The sequence below is a fragment of the Aegilops tauschii genome, chromosome 5, assembly GCF_002575655.3.
Source record: "Aegilops tauschii subsp. strangulata cultivar AL8/78 chromosome 5, Aet v6.0, whole genome shotgun sequence".
Lineage (NCBI taxonomy): Eukaryota > Viridiplantae > Streptophyta > Magnoliopsida > Poales > Poaceae > Aegilops > Aegilops tauschii.
In genome coordinates this window covers 544,457,108-544,467,216 of record NC_053039.3, presented here as the reverse complement: position 1 = coordinate 544,467,216, position 10,109 = coordinate 544,457,108, and the positions used below count along the sequence as shown (strand labels likewise).

General features: G+C 43.0%; 1 protein-coding gene across 2 annotated transcripts; it reads right to left on the bottom strand.

Moving 5' to 3' along the window:
• Nucleotides 1-2,730: 2,730 nt before the first annotated feature.
• LOC120964170 (uncharacterized) lies at nucleotides 2,731-8,914 on the bottom strand. 2 transcript variants are annotated; one of them, XM_045229308.1, is made up of 11 exons: nucleotides 8,399-8,914; nucleotides 6,689-6,936; nucleotides 6,443-6,543; nucleotides 6,263-6,349; nucleotides 6,032-6,167; nucleotides 4,129-4,339; nucleotides 3,921-4,037; nucleotides 3,680-3,839; nucleotides 3,531-3,613; nucleotides 3,168-3,362; nucleotides 2,731-3,023 (listed from the first exon to the last, which is right to left on the bottom strand). In XM_045229308.1, exons 1-7 carry the CDS (start codon nucleotides 8,622-8,624, stop codon nucleotides 4,006-4,008), a joined length of 1,041 nt encoding a protein of 346 aa, XP_045085243.1. In that variant the 5' UTR covers nucleotides 8,625-8,914; the 3' UTR covers nucleotides 2,731-3,023; nucleotides 3,168-3,362; nucleotides 3,531-3,613; nucleotides 3,680-3,839; nucleotides 3,921-4,005. The 2 variants fall into 2 exon arrangements, with proteins under 2 accessions (XP_045085243.1, XP_045085242.1); XM_045229307.1 differs by having other exon boundaries at nucleotides 3,680-4,339.
• Nucleotides 8,915-10,109: the final 1,195 nt, after the last annotated feature.

The following is a 10,109-nucleotide window of genomic DNA, read 5'->3' as shown; positions in this document are numbered from 1 at the left end:
ATGTGTTACCGAAGTTCCTTCCCTTTGAGAGGAAGTACGTCTCCGTTGGAGCGGTGTGGAGGCACAATGCTCCCCAAGAAGCTACTAGGGCCACCGTATTCTCCTCACGCCCTCACACAATGCGAGATGCCATGATGCCACTATTGGTGCCCTTGGAGGCGGCGACCGAACCTTTACAAACAAGGTTGGGGCAATCTCCACAACTTAATTGGAGGCTCCCAACAACACCACGAACCTTCACCACAATGGAATATGGCTCCGGGTGACCTCAACCGTCTAGGGTGCTCAAACACCCAATAGTAACAAGATCCGCAAGGGATTAGTGGGGGGGAATCAAATTTCTCTTGGTGGAAGTGTAGATCGGGGCCTTCTCAAGCAATCCCTAGAAAATCAACAAGTTTGATTGGCTAGGGAGAGAGACCGGGCGAAAATGGAGCTTTGAGCAACAATGGAGCTTGGGGAGGGAAGAGGTGGTCAACTTGGGGAAGAAGACCCCGTTTATATAGTGGGGGGAAAGATCCAACCGTTGCCCACTTATTCAGCCCGCGACATGCGGTACTACCGCACAGACACGCGGTACTACCGCAAGGGCGGTACTACCGCTAGACGGTGCGGTACTACCGTTCGCACGATAGAGACCAGATGAGGCCCTGTTGCATATAGCAACGAGTGGTAGAACCGCCGGAGAGGTACTACCGCGTGCCCTTGCGGTACTACCGCAAGGCAGGGTTCAACTGGGCTGGGAAGGCACGGACTAATAAAATTACATATGTGGCTACTTCCGCTGGGTTTTGGTCTGTGCGAAAATCCGGCACGGTACTACCGCTCACACGGAGAGGTACTACCGCGTAGGTCGCGGAAGTAAAAAATTACTTCCGCACCTACTTCCGTGTGTGCCAGCGTTCTGGGCTAGAGGCCACGGTACTACCGCACGGCGCGGTACTACCGCTGCCCTGGGCGGTACTCCCGTGGACAGCTGCGGTACTACTACTCCTTTGAGCAGTACTACCGCACGCCACATAAACTATATCACTTGGAGGCCTTCATCTTCGCATGGACAAGGGAAAACGACCGGTGCTCCAATGAAGCGAAGGAAAGGTGGTGCAAAGGAACAGATGTGTACGTGTTGATTCCACCCTAACCTTTCCGAAACGGACCCCCTCTTAATAGTACAACTTTCCTACGACTCAAATCCACCGAAATGAAACATAGAGAAATGCCGTCTTCGATAGGCTCCGAGGGGCACCAAATCATCTTGTGCCTAGACATGAGATATCTGAAATGCTCAATGCACACGATTAGTCCGCAAATGCAGTGTCATCAATCACGAAAACCACATAGGGAGAAATATGCCCTTACACCCATGATGGAGCTACTAAAGAAGGAGCGCAAGTTTGCCTTGACAGAGTCATGTGAATACAACTTCATGGAAATAAAGACCATGCTAACCATAGCACCGGTCTTGATCATACCCGACGTCCACAAGAGCTTCGATATATACTATGATGCATCTAGACATGGTATTAGTTGTGTGCTCATGCAAGAAGGAAAGGTCATGGCATATGCATCCTAACAACTCCGATCACATGAAGAGAATTACTCCTCGCATGACTTGGAATTAGCAGTTGTGGTGCACGCAGTGAAAATTTTGCAGCATTACCTCATCGAACAAAGGTGTGAAATATATACCGATAACAAGAGTCTCAGGTATATTTTCACTCAACCCAACCTCAACATCCCACAACAAAGATGGCTTGATTTGATCAAGACTACGGCCTTGGAATTGACTATCACTCAAGGAAAGCTAATGTGGTCGCCAATGCGCTCAGTCAAATGGCAGGAAAAGTTAAAGGAGTAATCCAATACAAACCCGACTCTGCAAGATGAATTTTCTAAACTCAACATGATCCTCTGCGGCCCGTTAAGATTGAAAATCCTTGAAATCAAGCCTACCTTGGATGAGGAAATCAAGAAAGCTCAAGAAAATCATCCTAGCTTGGAGGGATTCAAGGAGAAACCTCGCCAGGGGAAGTCCAAGCACTTCCAAATTGATGAATAAGGCACACTATGGTTTGGCACCGTATAAGCATACACGATCAAGCCGAGCTTAAATAACAGATAGTCCAAGAAGCGCATGAGCCCGCATACTCTATCCACCCTAGAGGCACCAAAATGAACCGATACTTGAGAGAGGTATTTTGGTGGAGGGTATGCGAAAATACATTGCATAATCTTGCGATGTATGCAATAGAATCAAGGCAGAACATCAGAATCCTGCCGGAATGCTTCAGACCTTACAAGTTCCACAGAGGAAGTGGGACGACATCAACATGGAATTTATCATGGGGTTACCCAGGACCGCTAGAGCCATGAGTCCATATGGGTCATCATCGATAGGCTAACCAAAGTAGCTCACTTCATCCGAGTGAAGACCACGTACCGACCAGACAGTTTGCACAACTGTACATGTCAAGGATTGTTAGTCTCCATGGGGTACCCAGGTCCATCATATCGGACCGAGGTTCTCAGTCCACCGCTGCGTTTTGGCTACGTCTTCACCAAGCCTTGGGAACCAGACTAAAGCACAATACCCGATATCACCATACTAAATATCTATTTACCATGTTCAATAAATTCATAACTGGGAACATACTACGCTTACGCTGATTATCTAAGAGTTCCACTATGCAACTATACAAGAATAACTGACCGACAAATGATATGCAAAACTTTCCAAATTATATCCATTTAAACAGTTTTCCAATGCAAATGATTATCAAACATGTGAAACCCATCAATAATTATGAAAGGTATACTTAATTCTATTACATCCATCATCCAAACAGTTTGAGACATCATTGAAGAGATCACGGCACAAACTAAGATTTATTACAACAATACTAAAGCTCTACTGATTTAGGTTCATTGTGCAGCAGTGGTTCACCCTTCATGGTGGCTACTTTACCCACCCTCCTATTAGGCTTCTTGTTGAGAATGGCCTCAGTTTTTTCCTTTGGTTTCACCTTGCAAAAGTAAGTATTCCAATTATTGACGATTTTAATAGCAATCATATGTTGGTATGAGTGAAAAGACATACATTTTTTATACACACATGTTTTCTTATTAAATTCTTTGATTAGATGTTGAATTTTGCTACTTCTTCTTACCTCGGATGCAATAAGATCCACAAGAGGAGCTCTCTTCTTCCTTTTTCCTTTCACGCGCAATTCACTTGTGGTGGAGATCTGCTCTGGTGTTTCTCCTGGTGTTAGAGGGGCAGTAGGTTTGTTTTGATGGGTGGAAAAAGTAATATCAACATCATCTTTTCCCACATTAGGTAGATGCATCTTGGAAGTGGGAGCCTGTGAGGATTGACGAGAGTCAGGAACAAAAAAAGATAGGAACTACTAACTTTCAAGGCCTTGTTGAATAATTCCCTACATTTGAGAGGACATGAACTTCGTGGCCCTGTCAAATTTTTCTAGAGTTAAAAAGGCATTGGAGATGGAATTAGCCCAATCTAAAGGTACCTGAACCACCTTAGAGCTATCAACCCCACGAGCAAAACGAGCTTCGGAAATGAGGATTCCTTTACTTCCAACCACATGAATGTCTATGAAAGCATGACCCGAGTTAGAATCTAAATTAAATTAAATATCTTGGTTGACCAAATATTTACCTTTTATAGAGAAACCAAGGGGAGCCATCTCCAGCATGGGGTTAGAAGAGTCTTCCCTAGTGCCCACAACAACATTCTTTGAAGAACCATTAGTGATATTAGGCTGAGTGTCCAGCTTGTCAGGTTGAATCGGTTCATTGAGTGACAGAACCTTGTTCTCCTGAATAATCTTCTCTTTAGTTTGTGGTATGGAGGGAGGAACAATTTGGAAATTAACAAAATGGGAGTGAATGATTCCCACCTGGATAGGTGCCAAAGCAAGAGATTGGATTTTACGTTCTTCTTCATTTAGGATTTCAATACTCTCATCTACAAGCTCGCTTTCATCAGCATTGGGTGCATAATTCACAAAAAAAATCTACAACAACAACACCTTGTATTAGGATAGGCTCTTCAAATAAAGGTAAAATAAACATTTTGCAACTTTGGTAAAATATCCAAATGATTACTCTGTACTGTCATGTTGAGATCAATATTCAAAATATCTTGCTCTTTCTTCACATTCAGATCAGCGTTGATATGGGCCTGGAAGGCTTGAAAACCAACCTCCGGGGGACCAAGAGGTAAATTTAAATCTGGTAGGCGATTAAAAATATGTTTGGTATGGCCCAATAGATTTAATGCACCTGGACTAGCCTCAAAGTTAGCAGCGTCTGCACTCTGAGAAGGCAAGAGTAAGGAGTAAGTTACTATTTTTTCAAAAAAATGAAAACAACACCTTAATTTGTGACCAAAAGTCTGTGCTTTATCCAATTCATAAATAAGATGAATGTTGGAGAAAATATTAGGAGGAGATTTATCCCTAAAAGTGCAAGCAAGAAACTAGGAAATCAATAGCTGAAGGCTTTTATCTAGCCTATAAATATACATGTATATCCACCACAAAAACAAAGTGGCATATGATAAAAATGCACTCTAACTAACAAATAAGATGTTGCTATGCACTATGTTTGGAATTAATTGATGAATATATCATAATGAACCATGATAGAGTTACATATGAAAGGAAATAAATTACTATTTACCATGTTAAAAAAATCGGAACTGAGGTAATAACATACTTACATAGGACTAGGTGAGTTAAGGTGGACATACTTCCACACATTGTCGAAGATTTCAACTATGCCAGAATACTTTACATGGACATTATATGTTTCATTCACCTAAAAACATGGTCTTTATTTTTTTAATTTGCAAGAAATGTTAATTTTAGGATGGGTGCATGCACTTCTGAATTCACATATTTATTTCACACTAGTAAAAGAGCCCCTGCGTTGCAACAGGAAAAACCACATGTCCCTAGCACAATAATCATGACTGAAGACCTCAACAGGTCCACGTGCATCACATCTATGATGCCGCTTATCCTCCTTCCCACCCTTGTCGACGGTGGCATCAGTGCTCACACAATCAGAACACGTTAGGATGTGGTCAATTCTAAGGTTTCTTTCTTTCTCTCCAAAAAATGAGAGATCTACATTTTCACCAGGAAGTTTTGTTGAGGCGTGCATTAGTGGTTATAGATGGTTTCTTTCTTCTTCAAACTGATTTGCCGAGGTGTTGATTTCCAATCCGGATGTAGCAAGTATGAAAGAAATACGAATCATGCACTATTGATTAAGGTTGTCCCCTAAATAGTTTTCAAAAATGTTTAACAGTTAAAAAATATCATATTCAATTCTACACATTTTTCTAATCAATTTTCATATATAACATGTCAAAATTGGAGTTAGGATTTAGAAGATATGAATATTTTTAAAAAGCATTTGAATCACATTTTTAAATATTTAACGGGTAAAATGACATCATATTTAGATTGCACATTTTTCTAATCAAATTACATATATAACATGTCTAAATTAGAGCTAGGATTTAAAAGATATGGATATTTTAAAAAATTATTTAAAACTGCCAAAAATAATAGATGGACGACGGGTTGATTAACCAAAAGATCAGGGGGTTTTCCGAGAAAAAGTGAATCATTTTTTTCCACGGGTTGATTAACTAAAGATCAGAAGGTTTTCTAAAAAACCAATCGTTTTTTCTCACTTAACAGTCTACCGCAGGTTGATTTTGAAGGAGTACAGGGCTTTTTTTTTGTTGCAAAAGTGACGACGGACGGGTAGAAGCACTCCTCACTTTACTATTAGGTAGAGATATGTTTGTACTGATGACCTACATGGCATGGAGCTGGTCAAATTGTCAGACAGCTAATTGCAAATGTGATATGTTATTACTGTCTTGTATATATTTGAGGAGGAGGGATGGATTCTTATACTATAAATACGAAGTCAAATGATTGAAAGAACTAAATATAGACTTAAGAGTTAATATAGAGGAGGAACCATTCACCTTGAGAGGGGTTACCAAATTCTGTGGTGCAGCCACCACGTACGTCCCCTTGTTTAGAAACTCATGGACGGAGGAGCACCCCGATGCCTTGGCAGCTCGGGTTAAATTCCCAGTCGGCTTCTCTCCATTGTTGGTCCTACCAATAAAAGCCATAATACTATGAAATTTACCTAAAATTCAAATTTCCATAATCTCTCATGTATTTTATTGTATTAGCTTCTCATCGCTCACATGCATACACTGCAATTGCATTCTCCCCTGCATTTTGGACAGCTCCAGGCATCTTGCAGCCCCACTTTTATATAATTCATGCCGTACCTAATAAACAAACCAATAAGAAACAAGAACAATACATCATATGGTCGGCCCCATGGAAACACAAAAATTACATAGCAGAAACTCTTGTAATACCTATTACGCAAGCAATCTCGACAGTACTTGAGTGAGCACAACCGAGACTTCTTCATATTCTTGCAAGCTGCCATAATGTTGATTGCCATTTTCTGACGGCACTGCAGAACGGAAAAGTATTAAATCCACGAGGAGTTGCCAGTGTAAAAGAGGGGGGAGGCCAATGGTAATAGGTGGTCAAAATCCACGAGGAGTTGCCAGTGCAGAGGCGGGAGTGCCAATGGTAATAGGTGGTCACTCGCTCACCTGGTGGCAGGTCTTCTCGATCTGCAGCAAAACACCGTTGCTCTCCATGCTGTAGGCACCCTTGCTAGTCTTTGTGGCGACCCTCTCCATGCTGTAGGTGTAATTGTTCTCCTCGCCATGGGCATCATCCCTCTCAGGGGAGACGTTCACCATGCCGCCGACGCCATTCCACTCAAGGGAGCAAGGGACCGTGATGTCCATGGAAGAGCTCCAGATGTTTGGCAGAGCAAGGGGGAGAAGCCTAAAATCTTTGACAAAAAATAGGAATTGGAATGAAGAGATAAATATCGGCTCGCGTGTGCCTCTAAAAAAAAGTAGGAGAGGCTAGTGGTAACTGATGCCACCAGCCAGTTGCCCTAATCTTATTGAGAAATCATTCATTTTGTGTGACATTGCACCGTCTTCCCTCGTTCATCCATGTATGTGCATGTCTATCATTATTGATGAAATGGGTTGATAAATAAGGGTGAAACCATCTTTTTTCCTTTTCTTGTTTTACTTGGGTCTGACTAAAATCTCAAAATATGCCTTTGTCTCATCTCCATTAATATTATTTTGGTTGTAGGCCATTCTAAAAATTTACCACCGGATCCATTGCACAAAGTTTATTTACCCAATATAATGTCCTGGAACAAAATCTCTTTCCCCCGAAGCACCAAAAAATGCGTGTACAAGATCTCTTATTCCAGAGTGGTAGAATGTTGGCCATCCAATGTGCAACACAAGCATTGTGTGACTTAAAGGTGGTGGCAGAAGGGGATGTGGCGTCCATAGAGAGTATTTTGAATCTTGGGAGGCCCACCGGTGTTTTCCCATTCCATTTTTTGCCTCTACTATTACGCTTCATGCCCGGCACTCCTCCTCGATGCCAACTCCCTGTTATTTATTTCTATGGTTCTCTAGCACTGGCTCATTGGAGAGGAAGGATCTGGGTTCATGCAAGGCAATGTGTGTGTGCTCGCTCTCGACCCTATAGGGTAGCGAAGGGGACCAGAATGCCATGTGTGGCTGCAAAACTGTTTGTTATTGAGGGGTGTGCATGCTCGACACGAGGTGTGTGGCATAGATGATCGAGAAGGAAACACGCGACTGAGAGAGACCCTCCACATGATGACATGACAACACCCTACATATGACATAGAAGACGCCCATCATGCGACGATGATTGCGATTCGTGAGGTGCTCGTGTCAGCCCATGGGCCTCTGACTCGAATGAAAGAGAATTTCCCACCGCCGAACCTCCTCTGGACCTTCTTTTTTTGCAAGCAAAGGCTTAATCTTCTTCCTTCGCTCAACCTGCGCGCCCCTCCTTCACCCTTCTTCTCCCCCATGTCCTGGTCCCGAGAAGAGAAATTGCCCCACCCCATCTCTTTCAGAATCTATCTAGATTGCTTGCCGACCTCCAACCCTCCCCAATATTCACTAGCATCTTTGGGGTAAAACGCCTCATAAATTATTACGATAATGACATACAACTTGGCCATCCAAAAAATCGGGCAAAATTTGCTAGAATCTAAACACTAAAATCAGCTCATGTACACATTATATATATTGTAGCTAGACCCACATATATATAGACTTCTATATAGCTAATGTATGGATATTGACATCTCTATATAAAACTACCGAGATTTGTAGAACGGCGGCAGCTCGCGTGGATTAGAATGTGAGGGATAGGAGGGAAACCGGGAGAGGAGGAGGAGGATTTACCGGGAGGAGCGGCGGTGGCGGCGCTCGATGCTAGTTGCTTGCCGGTGGCGACGTGCATTGTGTCCCCAAAAGGCTTGGCGTTGGCGCGAGCTCCCACTCGGTCGGGTGGAGAGGCAAACAAATGCTTGGGTGAGGCAAGCAAGCGTAGACGGCTTTCGGGAGCACCGGCGGCTGGCCTGCGGCGGGCCTTCGGCTGCAGGGGTCGAACTGCACGGACAGGGGCCATCAGATCTCGATCTGGAGCCGCCGGATCAAGGGAAGAGGTAGTTGGCTGGTTGGCAGATGCCAAGTGGCGGCTAGGGTTAGGAGGAGCGCGAAAAATGAGGAGGGTTAGGGTTTAGTCCATATTTGGTAGGAAGGGGCTACTATTTATAGGAAGGGTTAATGGGGCTATTTGGGCTAGGATTTAGGTGGGCTAACTGGACTAGGATTTAGGTGGGCTGATTGGGCTGTGTAGATGGCTAGGCTTAGAGAAGAGGCTGAGTAAAGGCCCATGACATTTTATTTAGCAAAATTGTTTAGTATTTATCCGCCTACTATCTCCTCCCATATTCAAATGTTTGGGTAGCAAACGGACTTCAAATCACACGAATTTAATGTGCGGCCTTGGTATAATATAATTAGGCCACATGCAAACTTACGACTTGTATTGAGAACATTTAATTCCTATTTGCAAAATAAGTTTAAATGGTGCCACACGGCTATGTGCAATGTGTCCGGTGAGTCTCGAAGAAATGGGCAAAAGGGGAGAGGATACTATTCACCTTTCCAGGGGAACGACGAAATAAATAGTGCTAGAGGTTTAATAAAAACACCCAAATAATCCGGTACGAAGGCAACGTGACAACAACAACAACAATAGCAACAACAACAACTAGGAAACAAAAAATATGCAACAACAACAACAACAACAACAACAACAACAACAACAACAACAACAAGAACGACAACTAGGAAACAAAAAAATGCATGTGCATGGAAATGCCAAAAAGAAAGGTTTGCGAAGTACTCCCTCCATCCCATAATATAAGAGTGTTTTTTACACTAGTGTAGTGTAAAAAATGATCTTATATTATGGGACAGAGGGAGTAGTTGATTCATTGAAATAAAAGTTGACATGGCGGTGCATTTTTATAAGAAAAATACAGATAAAGTTAGCACCGCTAAGACCATAATGTTGTGTGAGGGTATGAGTGATGTGTTGACGATATACCTGGGTTGCTTTTTTTTGAAATGGAGGCAAAAGTTTTGCCTCATCGATTAATTAAGATGAAGAGAATTGCCTAGTTAATTAACGGAAAACCGAGCGAAAACCAATACAAACGGAGCACAGACAAACTACTCACATGGCATGAAACCCCACAGTAGCACGAGCGGCCCATCACACTCGCCGAATACACAACATCCACAAACCCCGAGGCACCTCCGAACCCAGAACGTCAAACCGATCAAGTAGCTAAAGACGTCTTGCCTTTGGCGCCACTCTTGGTTTTGCCCACCTTCTTTTATTTGTCCCTTATTGGCGCCTCCATTAGGAGGCAAGCAATTGACTTGCCCAAACCAGGTCTAGAAACCTCCACGCTGGCTAGAAAGTCACAAAGTTCCTTCGCGAAGAGAGCATTTGAATTTGAGGTAGGTGCTAACATAAGTGGCTCAATGGTCATGCCACTCACAGGCATCACTTGCCCGATGGTCACATACGAGGGAATGG

Bases quoted from the DNA above. Each gene is read 5' to 3' on its own strand.
- LOC120964170 (XM_045229307.1), bottom strand. From the start codon at position 8,624: ATGGCCCCTGTCCGTGCAGTTCGACCCCTGCAGCCGAAGGCCCGCCGC. The intron at 6,544-6,688 runs GTGAGCGAGTGA...TCCGTTCTGCAG, and splicing joins TCGAGAAGACCTGCCACCAG to TGCCGTCAGAAAATGGCAAT. The intron at 6,168-6,262 runs GTGAGCGATGAG...TTTTATTGGTAG, and splicing joins TGCAATTGCAGTGTATGCAT to GACCAACAATGGAGAGAAGC.